We start from the raw sequence: 23,090 nt of genomic DNA, 5'->3' as shown, positions 1-23,090 counted from the left end.
GAGCGTGAGTGAAATTTCCCGGTTCGCTGTTTCCATGTGCTCCATTCCGGGGCACCGCCACTTCCCACGCTTGATAGTTAGTACAGTTCCAAAAGGCTCCAAAGCTTCCAGAATCCTCCGGTGCGTCATATAGCGCGGGAGCCAAAGAAGCTTAAGCTTCACGTTTTTGGTGTCCGGGCCAAACACGATACATTTTAGACCTTTGACGTGGAACTGTGCTTTATCAATAAGCTTCTGTTTTGAGGAACTGCGCCCGCAGGTAAGCATCCAAACGTGGCTCATTTGGTACTGGCCAATACACAGAATCTCACGGAGGTCCACAATCTGCGCAAGCGAGCCTCGGAAGTCGGGGGCACGGTATGGGCGACCCTTGAGGTCAGCATGCAGAAAGACGGTGTTCAGGGCAACATTCCCGGTAAGTAGTCGAGGGAGGACAACTTTGTACGGGTCCGTGGCAACTTCAGATGTCGGGAGACCTCGGCCAACGGCCGATGCGCTGTTTCCGTGTAGAAGCATTTCAACACACAGGCGATCAGAACGGCTTCCTTTTCCTCTTCCCTGAGCTAACCGGGACGGCAAGCTTACGGTAGGTCGAGAGCGAATTGTTCAGTAACTCGAAATGGGAACACTGTTGGTCAAATGCTTAGGGGATTCCCCCAAGGAGGAGTAGATTTGTAATAAGGGAGTAATTAATCATTGGCATTCACCCAAGCGCAGCCACATGGCTACAAAGGAAAGCTATAAAGCTTTCTCACAGGCTTCATAGTTAAAGAAAAATTGGTCCTGGTCCGGGGCTCGAACCTGGGAACACCGCTTCACCGGAGCAGTCGGTCTGCCAACTGAGCTAACAGGGACGGCAAGCTTATGGTAGGGCGAGAGCGAATTGATCAATAACTCGAAGTGGGAACACTGTTGGTAAAGTATTTAGAGGATGCCAATGAGTAATTACTTCCTAATTACAAATACACTCTACCTTGCGCGATTCCTCTAAACATTTGACAAACAATAAAGATATGCAATTTTTAAAGTAGGCAACGCAAGCAGCATCCATGTTTAAAATATTTATTTTTTATTTTATTTATTTATGAAATACTGCGGACACTAAGTCCAAGCAGGGTGGGCGTACAAGTGAGCGAAATACGAAAGAAATAACACTGGAAAATAGACAGAAATAGCACTAATTGGTTAGACCTCATGGGGCAATAGTTGGGTTATTTGATTCCAATCTATTATAGTTCGTGGGAAAAATGAAAACTTGTAGGTGTCTGTTTTGGCGAATATAGGGGTTAGAACGACTTTCTTGCAGATACAAAAATTTTAGCCGAGTTCTCCATTTCTACTTCAAAACCTTAAAACCTCTTGCTCGGCTTTTAAAGGCCTCCACCCACTGGTAAGTTCTCTAAGTTACTACACGTTATGGTGACAATATGGGTCTGTGACCAACAATGCAAGTTGCGTACATTTAGTGAGCGAAATCTGCTGCGGAACTTGGGCAGCGTGACCCGCATTTAAAAGGGAGTGCGGAAAATGTCTCCTAACTCCTCTTTTACTTCCTTCCTTTCTTATAGTAAAGAAGAAGCGATAAAGACGTCCAGGAGAATTTTGCTGAGCGCGAGAAAAAGCTCTTCGCTGTAATTATACCGGTAGTCTATTTTAAAAAAAGCCGCTGTTGACATCTCTTGCTCCAGCCACTTAACAAATGGAGGCGAGTTCTCGCATAATTTCCATAGACGCGCTCGCTGGACGGATGCTCCATTAGACACCTGTCCACGAATGTCATCCTGAACGCCGCCGTGAACAGGTCTAAGCACCCGCGGTTGAACAGTCGCGGCGATGACATGCGTATTCACGCGGTAGCCGCGGCGAGAAGTCTCGGTTAAACCACAGTCTAGCGCCACATCGGCCGCCGCCAGCACAACAGTCTGTGAGGGTGCAGCGCCCCGTTATCATTTTCCACGCCCTGCGCGTCCTAGGCATTGAATCTAAAACAGCGTGAAGTTGCTACTGGTACGAGAATTGCGAAGCTATAAAGGCTTTTAGCTCTAAAATTAAGATTAGTTCACTCCTAGTGTCTCTTAACGAATGAACGTTAGCATGCATCAGTGCAACAAAACGTGACCCTTCATGCAAAGATAACAGTAAATGTCGAAAGAGAGCAGAGGTTGACTACCAAGAGATTTGGAAGCGCGTGCTAGAAAACGCGTTCGTTTCAGTAAATGACTTGAAATGTCTGTCTCAGTACCTAATATACATTTTACAGCGATAGCTGTTAGGCGCCCGTCCCAAGCTTGCGCGTCGTCGGCGTAGTCGGCGTAACCGGTGGGTTCTAGCTCAGCCACCGGTTGCGCCGGTCAATCTGGGTAGAAAATGCCCACGGGTGGCTCTCTGTTTGAAACAGCTGCCTGTCATTGCAGGGATGCATCACGTAACCCCTACACCAGTGGTCATGGGACGAAACGCTTCAACTCAACTAAACGTCTGAACATATATCGCTGAATCTCGCGTTAGATAGTCGTAACCGTCCTGTAAACTTTTTTACTGCCATCTCCCCCTCCCCCGTCATTTATACCGTGATCAAAAATTTGAATTCAATTGAAATGCAGTAATATTTATTGTCTTTTATGTATCTCATTTTATGTTCCAAACTTGTTCGACCGTCACAGGTCACGTGATTTTAGGCACCCTATTCCGTTTTCGGCGCCTGCTTAAAACGGGACGCTCGCCCCGCAGGTGCTTCTCAGCCGTGGGCTACGAGGGTGGAAAGCAGCCCTTGTCCCTGGGCGACGGCTGCCTCTACTTGGCAGTAGCGATGCACGAACTTCTGCACCCCTTGGGTTTCCAGCACGAGCACATGCGCCCCGACCGGGACCAACACCTCAAGATCATGCTGGAGAATGTAATACCAGGTAGCCCAAAAATTCTAAACGATTCTCGACGCAAAGCTATTGAGGATAAAATACCGGTGTCTGAGCACAGTGAAGGTGCCGTCGATATGTAGTGTTGCTTGCAAGGTGCAATAATCTCTGTTGTTGCTGCACCAAAAGAACGAGACCAAAGGAGAAGAAGGACAGAACAAGTGCTCGCATTGAAAAGAGCCCGTTGTAAAAGAAATAAATTGCAAAAAGGTAGAGAATTGGGCAAGTTGGTACGGATCTATGTTGCGGCCCCAATCGAACAATGACGAAAAAAAAGGACAAAAAAGTGCTCTGCTTGTGCCCTTCTTGTTCGTTGTCGTTAGTCTAGTGCCGCAACAACATGGATTCATACCAATTAACTTGCCCAATTTTCTACCATTTTGCAATCAGCAACCGCTGACTGACGCTAATGCCAGCACGAGGGGTTTGAAAACATTACTTCTCGCGAGTGCAATTCACGTGCTTCGAATATGTCTCGAAAACACTCGAGTAGCGCAGAAATCGCGAAAACTTTTACTGGAAATAAGGTTTCAGTTTAAAGCCTTAAAATAGAGGTTATACATGCCTAACAGACGTGGCATTGCGCATTGGGATTATCCTACTTGTTTATTTACAACTGCTCGAACAAAGTGTTTAAACACTGCTAAATCCAGACAGGGTGAAAGGAAGCTCGGCGGGCGTCCACAAAGCCCTCTCTTTCTGCACGTTTCTGTTCTTTTATTGAGGCTATTATATCTTACTTGGTTCTTGAGTCGTACCGGTATCTCCGCATGAGCAAACCGCCTTGCGCCTTTTCTCCACGATTGGGGGAAGCATAAATGTGGCTGCTTTGTTCTCTTTGTGTGTCGGCTTGTCAGTTCAGTATTACTGGCCGGGAAATATTAAAATGTTTGCGTGAACTGCGCTTTTGTTCATATTTCTCAATTGTCCTGCTTGCCACTGCACAGTGTTTAATGTCAGTTCTGCCGAATGCAGTGGCCTTTGGCAATTTGCCTTCCCTGCAACATCACTTGCTCACGGCGTGTTTCCATAGAGAGCTATGTCTTCCGCGTGATTTTTTGCCTTAACTACGACGGAGAAACCTGTCTACAATGTTCTCGTTATTCAGCGCATTGGATTGGCGGTACCAACTTGCCCGTTGCCCCGCTGTACGCTGCATTGAGGGAAACCGGTGTGAAGAAATTTCGCTTTGCGACGTTATGGCTCTCCACACAGTACAACGCAGCAGTTGGGGCGGTCATGACGATTCGAGACGGAACGCTTCTCCTAAAGGAGTTATTGCTCATTGGCATCCACACAACCACAGGCATACAGCTACATTAACCAATTCGCTCGCTCCCAAGCTTTAGCTAGCAGTCCCGGTTAGCTGCATCGGCAGAGTGACTGCTCCGGTGAAGCGGTGTTTCGAGGTTCGAACCCAGGGCTAGGAAATATTTTTGCTTCTGAGGAAGGAACTTTGCGCTGAAGCTGTATAGCTTTTCTTTGTAGCCGTACAGATGCGTTTGGGCAAAATGTAAATTAGTAATTACTTTGTTATTACAAATCTACTATACATTGAGGAATTCCTCTAAAAAATTTGACCAACGGTTCTCTTCCAGATCGAATTTTTCGATGCATTTTGTTTTCAACATTTGACCATAATGCATGCGCACCATCTGCATCCAGAACGATAGGCTCCAGTCGGCTGAAAGTGGGTTTTCGGATGCATGGGACGCTTTTCATACTCGCCAAGGGGCACAAAAACACGCTAGTCTATGTAACTGCCCTGCGATGTGCAAAAGTTTTTAAAAGTCTACAGCCCAGTGGGTTTACCGTACGCCGACGTATGCATGCACAGTGTTCCAAATCTTCCGAAGGATATATGGTCGTGCCTGTTCCAATGAGTACGACTTCAGCGAATGCTGCAGGAGCCCCACTAATTGGTTTAAAAGAAAACCTCCCGGCTTCTAAACTTTTTTGGCAAAGGCTGTGCCCGTCAGAGCAGGCGTAGAGCTCTTGGAGTTTTCGTTACCTAACACTCTTTATAGCCTCAAGGTGGAGGCGTTCGTGCAATGTTGCTCACCTCCGGCACAGGGGGAACTGTAAAGGTGGTGTTCTCTCGCTTGACATCTCCTTATCGCTGCCTCAATGAAACGATGTCTTTTCATGCAGAGTACCGCGACCAGTTCGAGAAAAGAAAGTGGTCGAGTGAGGCCGTGAGATCACCCTTCATCATAACCTCTGTCATGGAGTACGGCTCGCAGGCATTCGCTCGCACTAGCTCAAAGCCAACTATTCTGACCAAGGCCGGCAAGCGGCTCCCCGAAGTCTACGAGAAAAAAGGACTGAGCAAATGGGACATGCGGCGAGGCAATGAGTTCTACAAGTGGAAATGAAACACTAATTTAGCGCGTGGCAACACCTCACGAAAGAGCCGTACAAGAGAAACTCACATAAAGGACCGTAAAAATGAGCTAATGACTTTTTTTACTTTTGGCTGCTTCGCTAACATTATGTGTGAGCGGTAGCTCTTCGCAGCTCCATTGCTTTGCTTCTCTCCAAATGACGGAGTTCGCCTGGTATGCATGACTACACAAATGCACAGTGTCATGAATGAATGGAACTTCAACTGAATGTGTGCGGAGCCATTCTTAGTTTTCTATGCTTTCATCGTGGTAGCAGGACCGTGGGATTTCTCTTGCTGTAATGATGCGAATGCATCCTTTGAAGCGTTTGTGCTCAGCTTAACACCGAAAACTGAGAGGAAGTGTCATCTTCGATTACAAGCCTGGGACCTTCTCTGAAATGGGAAATTTTACGTGAAAGTCTTCTGTCATCTGCTACGCTTATATAATATGACGTCAAGCAGGCTACATGCCGACATAACACAGGCTTCGGTGGAAAAATGTTTATTTGCAAACTTCAGGTGTCGAACGGAAAGAAAGTTGGCAGTTAGTTGGGGCAGTAGTAAGTGCACTATAATGTCGTGCTAAGAATTGTTCTCGGCCACGTACAATTTACGAACAGCCTAAAACATTCTAGGGAAGTTTCCTAAAACTAAGTCTAAAATCACGGAAACCGCGGCTTTTGATCACCATTGCTCCAGCGCGCTGTCATATACTGTTACATATAAAGCTAAGTGACAAATGCTCCTGACGGGGCGATAAACAACATCATAAGAAATTAACAGGCGATTATAGAACATGATTTCAGTATTTCTGCGTACACATTCTGAATATATTTTACTTTTTTTTCATCATCATCATCATCATCAGCCTTACTACACCCACTGCAGGGCAAAGGCCTCTCCCATGTCTCTCCAATTAACCCTATCCTTTGCCAGCTGCATCCACCCTTTGCCTGCAAACTTCTTAATCTCATCCGCCCATCTAACCTTCTGCCGCCCCCTGCTACGCTTACTTTCTCTTGGAACCCACTCCGTTACCCTTAAAGACCAGCGGTTATCTTGCCTTCGCATCACATGCCCTGCCCAAGCCCATTTCTTTCTCTTGATTTCGACTAGGATGTCATTAACCCGTGTTTGTTCCCTCACCCACTCTGCCCGCTTCCGATCTCTTAACGTTACACCTATCATTTTTCTTTCCATGGCTCGCTGCGTTGTCCTTAACTTAAGCTGAACTCTTTTCGTTAGCCTCCACGTTTCTGCCCCGTAGGTGAGTACCGGTAAGATTATGCTGTTGTACACTTTCCTCTTGAGGGAAATTGGTAAACTGCCACTCATGATCTGCGAGAATTTGCCATATGCGCTCCACCCCATTCTTATCCTTCTAGTTATCTCCCTCTCATGATCCGGATCAGCTGTCACTACCTGCCCTAAGTAGACGTATTCCGGCACAATTTCTAGGCTCTCGCTGCCAATTGTGAACTGTTGTTCCCTTGCTAGACTGTTGAACATTACCTTGGTTTTCTGCATGTTAACTTTTAGACCCATCGATCTGCTCTGCCTGTCTAACTCGTTGATCATGATTTGCAGTTCACCTCCTGAGTGACTCAGCAAGGCAATGTCATCAGCAAATCTCAGATTATTTAGGTATTCTCCATTTATTCTTATTCCCAACTGTTCCCAATTCAGGCCTCGAAATACCTCCTGCAAACATGCGGTGAACAGCATTGGCGATATCGTGTCTCCTTGCCTGACGCCCTTCCTTATTGGAATTTTATTGCTCACTTTATGGAGGACTATAGTAGCTGTGCAGTTGCTATATATATCTTCCAGTATTTTGACATAATGCGATGGCGTAGAGGTAGAACATCCGCCTCGCGTGCAAGAGGACCGGGGTTCAAATCTTGGTGCCGCGCAATTCTCCACCGGGTTTAAAAAAAAAAATCCGCGTGTCGATGGAATTGCATAACCAGGCCTGGAGTGCGGCCTTATCTCGGTGACCAGAACCGACAACGGACTCTCTCACCAGAGCAGGATTTGGCCACCCTGGTGTAGTACTTGGCCACAACCTTCTATGATCAAACCAAATTTTTTCATAATGGCGTCTTAAATTCTTCTGTTTATTCCGTCCTTTTGATTTCTCGGCCACCTTGAGGTGGCTGAACGAGTATTTAGCCCTTGTCTTGAAAAGCAGTTTTTATTCGTTTTGGGAAAAGCCTGTCTGGTTTCTCGGTCGACGTAATACACTGTTATTGTTCTCGACCCCAAGAATGTTTCCTGCAGTGTGCTGAAACATGTATTGCAACTATGGTCCGATTCGCTTCCAGAATATACTGTAGTGGATACGAGCTTCGTTATTTTCTCATGTTTCAATCACTTGATTCCACGTTGGTCATGTGTCGCAAAGCACTGTTTTCACAAAGACAAGGAATATGCATGGTGCCCACTGCCGCTCCTATTTTAACCCGAGAGCCTTAATTAAAGGCGCCGTTCCGCCGGAAATTCGGTGCCAGCGTTGTCGGCATTGGTGTCGGCATCGCCGTTTTCAGCGAAAAATCACGGGAATGAATCTAGAAAGCAAGCTAGGTGGCAGGTGAGCCACCTGGGTCACGTGACGTTGCGGCGTCACCACGATCTGCCCACCGGATAGTGAGAAAACTCCCCACCGTGGCAGGTGGCAGATAAATTATTGATTGGTCGCTAAGGAAGAGCAAATTTGGGCGCACAAGACCACCGCTGGGAGCACCTGCCATAGATCGGTGGGCAGTGGCGGATCGCTTAACCGCTGCACCACTGCGGCAGGAGAGGTATGAGGACTCCCAGGGATCTTTGAATGCAAAGTAGATATGCGTAGCAAAACTACAAGCTCAGCGCCTTGTGAGGACAAAGTTCATCAAGTACACTTTCCAGGGGGATTGCCTTCCAACGTAAGTGAAGGTTGAGAACTTACGACACGCGGCTAGGCCTTTCGTCTTGAAGCCTCTGCAGTGCCGGAAAGGAATACGTTCAGACACGTGTGCAGTGTGTGCAATTTTTCCGTCGTGTTCTCATCGTGTTCTCAGCCATAGTGCGGCTATGCTTTCCGGGCAAGAGTCAAAAGTGCGCCAATTGCCGTGGTCCTCATGACGTTGCGTGAACAGATTGTCACCCCCTGAAAGGTGAACGGGCGTTACTGAAACAAGTGACAAGAAACCATTCCACACAGAAGAAAGGCCGCCGCTAAGGTGCCACGGCGTTGTCACTCTCCGCAAAAGTCTTATAAGAGTTTAGCGGTCATTAATAAGGATGGTTCGGATATATCTGCAACTTGTTCTCCACACGCCACACTAAAGCAAGGGGGCCATATTACTGCCGAAGCAGGCACGGCTTTCGCAGACGTGCCTTGGTCATCGCTACCAGAACTACACACAACCGCAGTGACCAAGCAGGTATTGCGCATCAAAGTTTCCGAGCCTATTTGTAATCAATCATAGGACCCAACTCCAGTCCAAGTCCAAGACCGACAAGTGACTTGGACATCGCTCCCGAATCCCTGCGCACGCTAAATAATTGAGCACTTACCGCGCGCTCAGTATACTGACCCAAATGCTGGTCGGGCACTAGACCAGGAACCGCTCCACGTCGAAGACGAAAAATTGCAATACTGAGGACATATGAGCTCCATGCTTGAGCTGCTTTCCGACCAGCACACACCAGCTGTACAGAATGTACTGCAGGTGTTGTAAGTGCTCAATTCAGTCCGTGCAGCTCTTCAGCAGCTAGCATAGTGGCTACTCCAGCTTCACCGTTCTGAGAAGTAGTCGTCATCCGCATCCTCAACCGGAACGCCAAGCAGCCTTGTTTTCACGGTAGGACGTGGGCGCTACATAACTGCGCTGTGTTTAGCTATGAAGGTCAATCGCTGTGTCTTACTGACGTCTCAGCGCTCGGCAATCCTCAGTTTGTGCAGGCCACATATGCGGTGGTCGCTGACCTCCAGCGGTTTTGTCAATGATTGCTGTGCTTGCTGTTGTTGTTGTTGCCTTGGTGACATGGCACATACCCACGACGGGGTATTGGTCAGGGTTCAGTGGCGAGACCCCATAAAATAGGGTGAACTGGTTTCAAGTAATTTAAAAGTAAAGAGTAATTTAAAAGAAAAGGAAGAAGTAAAATATCGGTAGAAAAAATCTGAGAATGAAATAAGTAAGTATATGAAAATACCCCAAGGCTCTTTTAAATGCGGAAATTTTGGAAACAGCAAGGGAATCTGCCGGTAGCGGTTATATAATTGTGGAGCTATTCGCAAACTTGATGCAATGCAAAACCCCTGGCGCTCGCGCCGAAAGAGAGGAGGAGAGGAACCGACAAAGTGAGACCCAACTTTGTAATGGGAATTTCTAGGTGTGCTCTCCTCTGATGTGCAAACCTCCGGCAATAGAGTAGGAAATGCTTCAATGTCTCGACTTCACCACAAGCCGCACAAAGGTTTGTGGGACTGAACCCGCATCTGCATAAATAAAAATTTAAACGGGGAATCCTGCACCGCCTGAGTGTCATCGCTACCTCACACTGCCAGGTTTTACACGCACGAGCCTTCCATGGGTACGAGATGTTGGTAGTCAACAGTAGAGAGTAAGGGATCGTTGCACGTGGCGGTTATAAACTGAAAACGCTGAAATCGACTCATACCGAAAAGAACAAGATTAGGGACGCTACAGGCAACAGGTGCGTTTAGAGCTGATTTTTCCAAAACTCTGCTGCCTCATTTTGTAAAATACCGCAGTGGCGTGGTATCCAATTGAAGCGCACCTCTTTCACCCATCCAGTAAAAAAAAAAAACTTTAGTGAGCGTCTCAAAAAAGCGTTTCGTGTGGACTCCAGCGCCAACAAAACAGAGAGACAATCTGAGAGGAATATCACCTGAGAAACAGTAGGGGAATTTTCAAAGGGGCCAGCCCAAGAGGCATAAACTCTGCTAGAAATATGGTTGTGTAATCCGGGACTTTAACTGAAAAGCTCCACGAGAGATACTCTTGAAAAAATACCAACCGCTTCCTTCCGGCCGGCCCCAGACGCATCTGTAGCAATCACAGTATGTTGCGGAAAATGGGCAAGGTGATCAAAGAGGAGTCCAGTTAATATGCTTGCAGGAAGATGCTTCGCATTAGGTTGGAAAATATAATCAAAAGCAATATCCACAGGGGACGCTGCCCAAACAACTATGCATACAAAATTGGGATCCACACCAATGTTGGATAAAAGGTTCTCAGTAAAAGGTTCTCTTTCTGCGCTTGGTACCGACTGCATTGCACTACGTCCTCTTTATCTTTTATGCCCCCTCTTCAGACTCCCCCGCTGCAGATCAGCCAACCAGAATATCCTTCTGGTTAACCTCAATGCCCTTTCTCTACGACTTTACTGTCTCTCTAATTTAGCGAGTGAAACAGTTAAGAAAACAAACATTACTTTTGTTCCACCACGTCGTTGCATAAGACAGTCCGCTGCAAATAAAAGCTTGAGCTTCAATGCGTGGCGCGCTAGGAAACGCAGCCAGCCTAGTTTCATATTGCAAATGATCTTGTTGCGAGGTTTCCTGAGAAACAATAGCTGGCAAAAACTACGAAAACACATGTGAATAATTTGACAGTGAATGCAATATTGAATTTAAGTTTACCTACTGCCGTTGGTATGAATAAAGGCAGGTATATTTGTTGATCAAATAGCGACACCAATTCAGGCAAACATCAATTTTCGCTCTGTTTTTACGAGTGAAAAAGTGATCAGAAAAAGGAATTCACTTTTCAGATGACTCAAAGATCCTAATTTTGCATTATGTATCTATGATGATATCATGTCAGGAAGAAGCGGCACACCCTCATTGGATGTAGCTTTTGAGCTGTAAGGCTAAGTGTGCTGCTACCATACAATATATTTTTGGGTAAAGTGTTGCGATTCCGAGGTAGGAGCGGGTTTTGGTGATGCATTGTGGAAAGGGTTCATATTATACCTCTGCCGGAATTGCAGTGCCAGAGGACATTTTTTCTTTCACGGCTTAATATTTTCTTTGCTTAAAATTTGCATAAACTATAGTTATTCCTTCATCACATAGTAAATAGTAATGTTACGCTTGAGCACATCATTTAGCGTGCACTCAAAAAATGGGTGCCGTGATCTTCTGCAAAACAATAACAAGAAACTCCATTCAGTGGCATCAAAGTGCATAAAGGCGGGCAGAAGAAATTCGCTAGCTTCAGCAAATATGGCCTTTTCTGACACTAACCGGCAAATTGTCATCACTAAGGAAATCTTCTCATTTTTATAGTGACTGCTAGTTTTTGATGGCAATAACTGCGGGGCAGAGGTTTCACAAAATTAAATTAAAATTCTGAACCGTACCTACAGCCGCTATAAACAACTAGCACAGGGTATTCCTTTCCCAAGTGAGAGCACACGCATTGAAATTCAGGAGAGAAATCTGCGTACATAATGACCACGTACAGCAGTTGCTTTTACCACAAACTCCACAGAGGCAAAAAAACTTTCAGTTCTTTTTTGCACTTATAAATTGTCACAAAACTTAAAGCTGCTGCCATACCACCTGTCTTTTAAATACATGGCCTCTGACGGCCTTTGCTCTTGTAGCTGTTGTTTGAAAACCTATTTAGTTCCACTTTCAAATATAAAATCATTTAGTGCCAGGAGCGGCCAGAAGATTTTTCTTGCGTTGAAGCTTAAGCACACGGAATTAGTTGGTATGTGAACTGTGTAGAATCATTGATAATTTGCAATGTAGCTGCTACAGAGGGGGAATCCACCTACAAGCACGAGAGGCAACTTCAATATTAGTTGTTAAGAAAGAGGAGCATGACAAAATGAAGATATAGAGAGAGAATTCACTCAAAAAATATGAATAAACTGCCCAAAGCATTGTTTCGAGCACTAATTGCAGCTGGTTCTCTGGATTTACCCGTATTATGGACACCGAAACAGTTAACCATATAGTTTTGGTGCCCTATGTAGTAATGTGTCCTGTGTATTGTGCCCACTTTTGTGCTGCTTAATTCATGATAAAAGTAAAAAGTTCTAAATTCCTTACGTGTTAAATAAGACATGAGGTATCTGCAAGAGTTTAAGTGAAATGTTTCGAATTATTTGATTTGAAAGCTTTTATGTTCTGCAAGTAATTATTTTATTTTCACATGCCAACTCGTAATTAGTTCTATAAATAAGGTTGTCACATAACTAATTGGCAGATTCCAGCGAAATAGAAACTTTTTGAGCTGACTGTTCAAAATTTCTAGTATTCAAAACACCGTAAAATTTTGAGGAGATGCAAAATTATCCTTTTAGGAGAAGCCACATTTTCTACTTATGTCTTATTTCCTTAATTTAGATCTATCCGTTTTGTAACGACGACAACAACCGTGTGTCTACGCGGCTGCTGCAGTGCATCGGCAAACAATAAAAACAGCATCGGCGAGCGCACGCTTCTGGTTGGCCCTGAAACAAACATAAACTTACAGTGAACACCGTTGAGTGCTTGGTGCTTATGGGGCCAATAACTCCGCTGAAAATGGTAGAGGTTCCATCTGATTCCACCCTGGTGGTGAGCATCGACACTGAAGTAGAGCCACCACTCATGAATAGAATAGCTTTATTGTTTTATGCCCTTAAGGTTTAGCCTAAATGTTCCTATTCAAGCTTTCGGTTTTTGTTTTGCTGCCTTTTCCCGTGCAAAATGGGTGATCACCGGTTAGCATAAAGTTTACGGCGTGTTGAACGTTGCGCAAGTTTCTGCGTCGATATCTAAATCTAAACAAAACATCCCTACACCCCTGGGTAAAAGCAGCACTCTGAAGACTGAAAAAGGTTCAGTTCAAATATTGATTGTAAAACCAAGATCATTTTGTCTGCAGACATGGTGGAGGCCATTGTGTTTCTGGATAGCTGACGAATAATACCCATTGACTTTCTGCTACCGCTCCGACAGATAAAAGGACCCTATTTACAGTAATACTGGCTTCTTTGAAAAAAAGAAAAAAAATGGCTGCGGAAAGAATATCGTTACTTTGAGAAGACAAACGCCGTCTTACAAATAGATCACGCGGTTGATGTTACAAATAGATAGATCGTTAATATTGATTAGGCGTACAGTTCAATGCTCACCACTATTTTTCCAGATTGGTCCCCTTCTCACTGCTGCTTCTTTGGCTAAACTTGAAAGCGGTCAACGGGATGTAGCTCATACCCAGTGAAGATACTATCACTTCCCTCAATGTTTGCTTGGCTGTCTTTGCCAGTGCTTTCTTTACCTTTAAAAAGACTCTATACTTCAAGGCAAGACTAATTTATGATGCTTTTTTACCAAACCTAACAAATTGCCCTTGCATTGGTAAATTATCATTTTTGCTGAGCTAGTTTACAGTATAATGGTACTGCAGATGAACCACCCAACAAGCGCTAAAAATGAGTCCAAGGACAAGTGAGACGCAGAACATGCTCCCGCCAACTATGCGGTACATAACTCTCCATATCGGACCCTACGCTAATTTGGCGCTCGCTAGCCGTGGTGAATACGTGTATGGCCCTTGATTGCAGCAGCGGCAGCTGGTGCGGTTTTATCGACAGATCAAATGCTCTCGCCAGTATATTTACTCTTCACGGATGGGCATTGACATGAGAGCAACCTTGACGTTTATTGAGGTCAAAACATTGATATGGGATGCGATTTCCGCTCTAAATGTTCATACTAAAACTAAGAAAAAATATTCTCACAGCCTTGTACTGAAATCAGAACTTTTAGCGCACCTGCGGTCGACAAGCGGAGACCTCTGTTCCAGGTCACTATAGTTATCCACAAAGAAAGGCTCAGCGTAAAAACATCCGCCGAACTGTGCAGAAACATCCGCCGACTATAAAGTCAACGTTATCAGGAACAAAAAAAAAGCCACTTTTCATCTTCCTTAGCTGCTTATGCTTAGATGCCACACCATTGGTTCGGCATTTATATGACGTTGAAGCAAAGTGATAATAGCATTTGGCAGCAGAGAAACGGATCATGTCGTTTCGCCACCGTTGCTTTTTAAGGGGGAGCCTATCCCCCAATCGTCTCATTGCGGAGGGCAACGGCGTGGCGCCATGCGTTCTGCAACGATGAGGAGCATCGCTCTCTGCATCCTGGCAACGACGACACAGAAGGCCCTGCTGGCTCCTTTGAGCGATGAAGCTTCCGATGAGATACACGAAGGTATTGCTCGCCCTTTGCTCTTGCTCATTTCTGCTTCCTAGCATCAGTAATAAACACATAGTAATAAATAAATAGCATCCCTAGATGCTACTTCCAGTAAACCTAACTGGCGTTATTCAGAGGCAGAAAAGATATGGCGGAAATGTAGAAAGCAGGCCTTCATAGGAACTATGGAACCGCTCTCTTGTATGGTATCCGTTATCTCGAATGCCTGAGCTATAAACATCGTATTCATCTCTATAGGTGATGTTTGCATGACGTTAATTCCTACATTTGAACAGCGTCGAAAGGGCCCACCTATAGCAAAGGCACATGTCTCCAGAACTGTTGTCGAATCCAGTTCCTTCTTGACTGAAGCACGTGAGCGCTTTTTCCGTCGCATCTACCGTGCTATAAATAAAACGCGTGCAAAGAAACGTTGCGCGAACGCCCCAGCACAGGCTCTTGAGGGTTTGAACGTGGGGTTTGAACGTAGCTAAAGTGAGTAGGACGTGCGAAAGCTTTTGCTCACAGATAGAAGTTGATGGACACAGTGGCGCGCAATGCACAGCGCGAGAGGGTGTTATATCTTAAGACGAGGCGTGATCGGGTGTGCTGATAGCATACTGCTCTCGTGCAGTGGCCACCGTATCTGATCTGTTCACGCCGCCGTGGGTTGGAAACCAAGTCGCCGCAATATTGATTTTATTTGGGCAAATTGGCCAAAGTCAACTTCAAGGTTATGCGAGCCACAAGATTCTTGGTTAGGTTTGACCACAGTGGGTTTGACAGTAGTGGTTTCGCTGTAAAAGACAAAAGCAAGAATAACTGCAAACGAACCTTGTACTAAACTTCTTAAGGAGACCCGACACTCTTGGGTAAAGGACGCCAACGAAAGCAACGACTCCCTTTAAGACCAGAGGCTTACCAGGAAGGCGCCGGTTGGTGTGAGCTCAGAAGCGGCCTCCACCACCCAGTTACGATTCACCGTCGCTGACAAGTGCCTGGCATCGCAAGAAAGTGCAGGAGTGCAGGCGGCAAAGGGGCCATACGCAAGACTGGGGGGGAGTGAAAGAGGAGGTCTCGAAAGCAGTCCACCGGAACCTCATGTCCAGAAGGTACCAGTTGCCCGGCTCTCTTCCTTCGGTTTCCGCATGTATGCTTTCGCGGAGATGGTGTGAGCTGAGGAAGTTGAACTCCAAGAACTATAGCGGGAGCCTAGAATGCGTTCGTGCACTGAAAGCGAGAAGCGTTGGCGTTGGTAGCCACTCTCAAGTTGTTCGTGTGAGAAGACGCCGGGCTCAAACCATGGCCACGGTCAGCTCGTATGCGACCTGGCCTAGCACGAAAGCATAGCCAGTCCGCAGCTGCTTCGCCGATGTCGAAACGCTCGAGGAAATAGCGGTACACTGAAACCGCTCGTCGTAGACGCCAAGGCTCTGTGTGCGTTGAAGAGAAGCACAAGCCAGCCGACAGAGAATAAAAAGTATTCATGTATTCATGCTCGAGCTCAGCGTGCCGCAGCCGCTCGCTAACTACGCTAGGATCGAGAGCTAATGAGAGGCAGAAGCTGCTAGGTCGCGGCACCAACCACACTGCTTGAAAGCGACACTAATATTCTAGAGAAACTTCATCGCAATTCTGAGGGAGCAATTTGCAGTCGGTTGCCTTTTGAGCAAAAGCTTTAACCATTAAAGCAATACGAAGTTCATGAGACTACAGCCGTGTTCCAAGCCGGGGATTTTTGAATAGGGTAAGGCATTGTGTGCCTATCGCCTGCGAGCCTATTTGCTTTTTCCTTGCACATTGCTATAAAGGGCGAGTGCGTGCAATTAGCTACAGTTGCAGTAAGCGCCTTGTCCGTGCTCCTTCCTCGTTCGTGTCTGCCCACTCTTGCGCCTTGTATCTTCGAGTGAGATACTTCTTTGTAACACGATTCCATTGTAAGATTTCTGAGTCGATTCGATACAGCATTTCATTATCCTTCAGAAGATATGTTGTACTTAGGTATTCGTGATTTCATAGGAATTAAATTTTTGTGTTGTCTCGTAGTTTCATTGCCCTGAGGAGAGGGTGCGACTCGGCGTGTTTCTTTTTTTCGGATACTTGCAGGAGTTCATTGCTCTGAAGTCTTTCGTCACAAACAGAAGTTTCGCTTTTAGTTTAGAATTTGGCCTTCATCTTAGTACGTTCTTGAGCCAACAGGGCTCCTCTTTTAGTTATTGTGGGAAGGGAAGGTTTGACCAGTAAAGCTGTTTTAGAGACTTTATTCAAGTTTTTCCGAAAAAATTTTTTTTGGTGATTTGTGTACCTTCTCTGGAATTAGAAGGAAATTCATAAGAATAAAATTCCTTAGGGACGTTAATGAATGGCACCTACATAGCTGATATGAAAGTCGATAGCCTACGGTCAATCGTATTTTACTGACTATAAAGACATTCAGGGGGGAAATTTATTGCATCGACAAAGAAAAACGTAAGATGCCTAGTCTTTGTGTGAAGCGCAAAATTTGGTACCAGTTGTGTAAAGCAGTGGTTGCTACTCTCGTACGAATTCTCAGAACTTTTCATAAAGTAGCTATAGTGCAAGCTGTATCTATCTTATATATTCCTTCCTATTGTAAAGCTCTAATTTTTATTATAACTGCAGTAGACAACCTTTGAGAACCATCTTCGAAGTCTACTCTACGTATAACAACGTTTTTTGTTGTCTCAATATCTGGCGCTGATGATCCGCATCACGACGCGTATGCTTGCTTTTTGATTTTTCCACCTGAAATTACTTAATTTTTCCATAATTTCTGAGAGGAACCGCCCGAATCTGCACGAAACTGTATTCGTCGATGGCTGCATGAATATAATTAAGCGTAAACAGTGTCGGCGCATGTGCTAACAGAAACCGTTCGCATTCACCAGTTTGGGGTACGAATATTGCCCTAATATTTAGGAACGGGCACTTTTTACAGAATTTCCTGTACGACCGCCTCTTATATGCATAATGTGGAACTAAAGAATTTAGCACGTGTGAAAAGGAATGTGGCTGTATGGTTGCATATTTTCCCCTGTCACCTTCTTTCATGATTACACATGAAAGCAGGAAAAGCCGAATGTCGCCTCAGCGCGTGTGGTCTGAAAACATAGTGTAATAGCAGTGGTGTGAGCTTCGGCTGCGGCTCGCTTGTCCTGGCAACTTTTGGGACTAATTCTACGAAGACCTAAGGATTATAAGTTGCCGCGTCCACAGCCGCTTTCTAAATGAAAGCTTGCAACACACGAAACGTTCAAGAAACACTTCAATGATTGGCGACAGGCCGGGATTCCAACTTCACAATTTATTTTGTACGGCTCTTATCGGTGGAGTAAGGTTGTAAATGGAGGTGAATCAGATATTCGTTTCACAATTCCGGCACTATATGGGATTTGCAGACTGTTTGCACTTTTGTGGAACTCCTTCACATTTTACATTCTGAATCTGCAGCCGTCCTTGCGATGATGGCGGGCTACTTCGAAGGAGACATCATCATGCCGGAGACTGACAGCGTAAGTGTTGTAACGCCTCTGCTTTCTGTTCGCACATGCGACTGCAGGGCGCATCGTTTCTTCCTGAACATTTATTCACACTCCCTGTTCTAATGCATCTCCCATTTTTCCTCAATGTTGCGGGAAATAAAGTTTTTTCCTCGTTATTTTATCAAGCCTTAGATATATTTATTGTCCGTTACATCAGTTTGGCCGATGCAGCATTTATCTTAGATGAAATTCGGTAGCATTATAGTGCAAAAGAAGGCGACACCTACGCCTGCCAACGTGCAAGTGGCAGATGGTGTTTAAGGGGATTTCTCTATCTCCATCTGGCACTTACAAACCATCCCCTCCCCCTCTTCACTTGTCTGGGAGAGGAGTGAGAAGCCAGGTAAAAGTTAGTGAGAAAATCAATAAAAAAAGCAAATATGAATATAAATGAAGTAAGAATTGAATCAGAATGGGCATACGGTCGAAATAATAATAGCATCAGAATTAAAATAAGATGGGACTCGCATTAGATAGGTAACTGACGGAGAATGGAAATTGAATAAGAATAATATAATCAAAATTGGAATAGATTGGTAAGTCAAAAAAGTGACACCACATTTAGTCCGCCTCCATCCAACTGATCACTCCTGAATTGTTTTACAACGCGTCATTTATTTTCATCGTCTGGTGGATCGTCTTCATGCATGTACTACGAAGGATCCCAACAGAAACACCAACTATCAAAACGATGGTGTTTTATCGCATGCAAGGCAAACAAAAATAAATATTTGCACCAGCAAACAGAAAGGCGTCTTCGAAGAGACTCAGAACGAGTACTGCCCTCAGATATCAGAACTATCCACCAGGGAGTGCTTATAGAGGCATCGTGTACCAGGATAATAATCACCAAAAGAGGCATACGTTTTTCTTGGGGACCGTGGAGGTTAAATGTCACGTTTGTCTTTACAGTTACCTGAAATTTCTAAAACCCAGCTCTCCTAGAACATTTGTGTCTGGAAAAACAGCAGAGTACAAAAAATAAAAGCACCTTGTGAATATTTGCTGCGCTTCCTGTGACTGTTCATGCCCACGCTGTTATCACTCCCATATATGCCTGAAACATCCTGTCTAGCACATGTGCAGCCGACGTCAGAGTGTTTTATTGCTTATAGAGGCATCGTGTACCAGGATAATAATCACCAAAAGAGGCACACGTTTTTCTTGGGGACCGTGGAGGTTAAATGTCACGTTTGTCTTTACAGTTACCTGAAATTTCTAAAACCCAGCTCTCCTAAAAGATTTGTGTCTGGAAAAACAGCAGAGTACAAAAAATAAAAGCACCTTGTGAATATTTGCTGCGCTTCCTGTGACTGTTCATGCCCACGCTGTGATCACTCCCATATATGCCTGAAACATCCTGTCTAGCACATGTGTAGCCGACGTCAGAGTGTTTTATTGCTGCCCCAAATACTGAAACTTTACAGCACACGAAACAGAAGTTTCATAAAACGAAAGCCCTCATTCTATGTTTCCAAGCGAATTGAAAAAAAATAAAAATTTTGCCACTGAGGTCTCCAAGTGCTAGAGATATAACCAACATTGTATTTCGATGAATACTTAGAAACGTGTGCAGCGAACGTAGCCGTACTAACATTGTACAATTTTCTTGGTTATATTTAACTTCTACAATTCATCTAGCTTGATGCAGCTTGCCATGGTTGCTCGGTGCACTTGTATGGCTATGCTTCTGAACGATATGGTAGGTTAACATGAGATTGAAATTGTTTTGCTGATTCCTGTCCTTTATGTCAATTATATAATTTTGAGTTTTTGCAGGCTTAGTGCAGTATGTTCTGCATACAAACTTTAAAAAATCACCGAAGCATACAGTCGTGTCAGAAAATCCGGGATTTCATTTGTACTAGATTTTAATAAGTACTTCTGTACTTGAAAAAAAAGATTAAACAATGGTGACTGTTTTTGCATTTCTTGCAAAAAGATGTTTGTTCATAGAAAAATAATGTTTTCGACGAAACACGATTCCTAGAGTACAGCGCATAAAGCAGGAGCATTAGAAGATTTGATGAAAACTTGATATGGGTGCAAAATTTACCAAGAGATGGCGCGCAGGACAGCCCGAAGGCATACGTGCCAGACTTCTCGTTTCGTGCCATTGGAATACCCAGTTCCTTCTAAAGACGGAGTAATTATCAATCATTGCAAGCACAACAGGGCACCTTTTAAACAAAAAAAAACCCCGCTAATTTGAGGATTCCTGTCTCAAGTAGCATCCAACTTAGAAAACATATTACGACAGCTGGTACTAGTTTGAAATAACTTACACTGTTCACACGGCCCCACCGTTTGGTGAATATGTTCCTCAGGAAATCTGTAACTCTCAGGCCAAAGGAAAACAAAATTATTTACTGATTAATTTTAGCTACCATCACAATTGAGTTGTGCAGTTTTATGCAGAGGACTATACAGGACGATGCTTTTACCTCGGCATCTGAAGGCCTTTCGTTTCTGATTTAATAAAAAAAGAGTTAGCTATGCGGCTAAAACTGACTAGCACCTGATGGTTGCTGGTTTTAATGGCATATTGTGAGAGTGCCTAGGATAGGTACCTTCACAATAGGCAGGCACGCATGCCGCAGCATTGCATCTAGAGTAGACATCACTCTTATAAGACATCTCATTGTCTTACAAAGCTTTCCAGTTGTTTGTTGCCGCCTTCCTCAGAAAGACAAAGTGATCATCGCGCAAACACGCCAGGGAGCATCAAAGTTCAGCCAAGTATCCAAAGCGACGGCCGACCATGTGTTACATTTGCAGTGCTGGTGTGCATTCCCAGACACCGTTATAGTAGGTGGGGATGGCTGTTCCGGTCACTTAGGAGATGCCTTCGACAAAGCGGCAATTCTTTTTTTTCTTATTTCCTGTTAACCGCCAAAAGAATAGGTTAGAGCAGAAGCAGAGCAAAATAACGATAAAATACAATAATTATTAGTTTATGATATATGGCGGTTTAACGTCCTTGAGCGACTCAGGCTATGAGGGACGACGTAGTGAAGGGCTCCGGAAATTTCGTCCACCTGAGGTTCTTTAACGTGCACGGACATCGCACAGTACACGGCCCTCTAGAATTTTGCCTCCATCGAAAGTCGACCTCCGCGGCCGGGGCCGAACCCGCGTTTTTCATGTCAGCAGCCGAGCGCATAATCATTGAGCCACCGCAGCGGGGCCACAATAATTGTTCAAAGTGGCAAAAAACGTTTCAAGATTCACAGACCACTCAACACCGGCATCCATTCAGGAACGCGCTGTCAGCACTGCACTTCTTCGTCTTGGATGCAGTTGCGTGACGTTCGAAGTTGCGCGATGTATAAAAAAAATTACAGCTAGACAATGAAGCGGTCAATTTTTTGGTGCACATGCACTAGCTTTCGTGGTTTTTTTCTCCTTGTATGCAGAGGGCCGGAATCAATGACCCTCCAAAAAAGTGGTCTGGTGGTGTTGTACCCTACGAAGTGGACCGTTTACTTGGTGAGAAATCTCTGTTACGGAGTTGTATCAAGTCTGTATTCTGTGGAAAGTAGGATTGTCAAGTGATGTTTCTGTATACAAATTCTGACAATAAAGAAATAATCTTAGTGCGACAGTTGTTCCGTATTTTATACATCTTAGTGGCGGCAAAAATTTCATGGAGACACAAAACTATTAGGAGGTCAAGTTTATTCTTGATATTTTAATTGATGACATGAAACCATGCGCAGCCTCTAGAAAAAACAAGTGGATGAATGCCGCGAGAAGCGCTAGAACAAAGACAATTTAGAAAGTAAAGAAAAAATAAAGCAAAAACATAAGCAGTACAGGAGTTTCGCCGTGAAATGGCGTAACTCCTCTACTGCTACTGCTGTACTGCTACTGTACTGCTAAATATAAGTACAGTAGCAGTACAGTAGCTGTACTGCTACTTAACAGCTTAATATAAGAACGAAAAAAGGGCAAAAAAAGCGTGCAACACAAGGCCAGGCAAATTAGGAGCACTTCTAGAGTAGAAATTCTCCGAGAATATTTGGTGTTTTGTAGGCGCATCTGCGTACGGTTGTGGGGAAAAAAGAGGCATATTGATTGTACCACTTAGGGCGACCGCGAGCACTGCGCCGTGAGGGGAAGGATGAAAAGAGGCTGAAGTGGAGGTCGGAATATTCGCTTTTTCTTCTTCTTCTTTGCTACTGAGGCAATAGCAAAGAAGAAGAAGAAGAAAAAGGGAAGACGCCGTAATAATATAATATTAATAATTGGTTTTTGGGGAAAGGAAATGGCGCAGTATCTTTCTTATATATCTTTGGACACCTGAACCGCGCCGTAAGGGAAGGGATAAAGGAGGGAGTGAACGAAGAAAGGAAGAATAGGTGCCGTAGTGGAGGGGTCCGGAATAATTTCGACCACCTGGGGATCTTTAACGTGCACTGACATCGCACAGCACATGGGCGCCTTAGCGTTTTTCCTCCATAAAAACGAACCCGAAGCAGTCCCGATTTTTTTCCGACCCAGGATTTACCTACATTTAGGCGTAATAGAACATCACAGCGGGTTTTCAGCTAAGAGTAGCTTTTGCCTCTCTCCCTTTGCAATCTTGGTAAGAACTCATAGTGAAACCTAAACAAAAATAGCGTCGAAACTAGTCCGATTAAAAAATATCTGACTAAAAAGCTTCCATATGCTAGAAAAAAATGCTTCCCAAGTACAGCAAGACTTCGGTTTGAGATAGTTGCTTAACAGACCTAGCTTCTGGAATGCAGCGGCACAACACATGTACAACAACACACTTCGAACAGGATGGGCGCCAACAATTGATTTTTTTTCTAGGAAAAAAAAACGCCTATAGCTACCTGAGAGTGTACAGTAAAACAAGACGCAAGAAGCGCAGAAAAAGAGCAAACAGGTTTAAACGCGGGCAATGAAATATTCAAAAATCCACCTCTTCATTTGTTAGAGACATTGAGGGCTTGCTCACGCACACGGGGCCCCATTGTTTGATATAGGGTGCCTTCATTTTTTGTCTT

At 44.7% G+C, this 23,090-nt stretch overlaps 2 protein-coding genes across 3 annotated transcripts in view; both read left to right on the top strand.

Moving 5' to 3' along the window:
• Positions 1-381: 381 nt before the first annotated feature.
• Positions 382-5,290, top strand: LOC144102367 (astacin-like metalloprotease toxin 4). The gene is made up of 3 exons (XM_077635658.1): positions 382-415; positions 2,664-2,906; positions 5,067-5,290. Exons 1-3 carry the CDS (start codon positions 382-384, stop codon positions 5,288-5,290), a joined length of 501 nt encoding a protein of 166 aa, XP_077491784.1.
• A 9,002-nt stretch (positions 5,291-14,292) lies between these two features.
• The window catches only part of LOC144101604 (astacin-like metalloprotease toxin 5), a 30,103-nt gene continuing 21,305 nt past the window's right edge, over positions 14,293-23,090 (top strand). Inside the window, exons 1-3 of one of the 2 annotated variants that reach the window (XM_077634746.1) lie at positions 14,293-14,527; positions 17,984-18,045; positions 21,492-21,564. In XM_077634746.1, coding sequence (XP_077490872.1) covers positions 14,419-14,527; positions 17,984-18,045; positions 21,492-21,564 — 244 coding nt within the window. In that variant the 5' untranslated portion in view covers positions 14,293-14,418. The remainder of the gene's footprint in view (positions 14,528-17,983; positions 18,046-21,491; positions 21,565-23,090) is intronic. The other variant, XM_077634747.1, reaches the window with a different exon arrangement.

The sequence above is a fragment of the Amblyomma americanum genome, chromosome 8 (genome assembly GCF_052857255.1).
Source record: "Amblyomma americanum isolate KBUSLIRL-KWMA chromosome 8, ASM5285725v1, whole genome shotgun sequence".
Classification (NCBI taxonomy): domain Eukaryota; kingdom Metazoa; phylum Arthropoda; class Arachnida; order Ixodida; family Ixodidae; genus Amblyomma; species Amblyomma americanum.
Note: the sequence above shows the minus strand (reverse complement) of the source record. Positions and strands in the feature narration are given on the sequence as shown.

Coding starts and splice junctions, on each gene's coding strand:
- LOC144102367 (XM_077635658.1), top strand. CDS start 382: ATGCAGAAAGACGGTGTTCAGGGCAACATTCCCG. Junction 416..2,663: donor TGTTCAGGGCAACATTCCCG/GTAAGTAGTCGA, acceptor CGACCGTCACAG/GTCACGTGATTTTAGGCACC. Junction 2,907..5,066: donor GCTGGAGAATGTAATACCAG/GTAGCCCAAAAA, acceptor CTTTTCATGCAG/AGTACCGCGACCAGTTCGAG.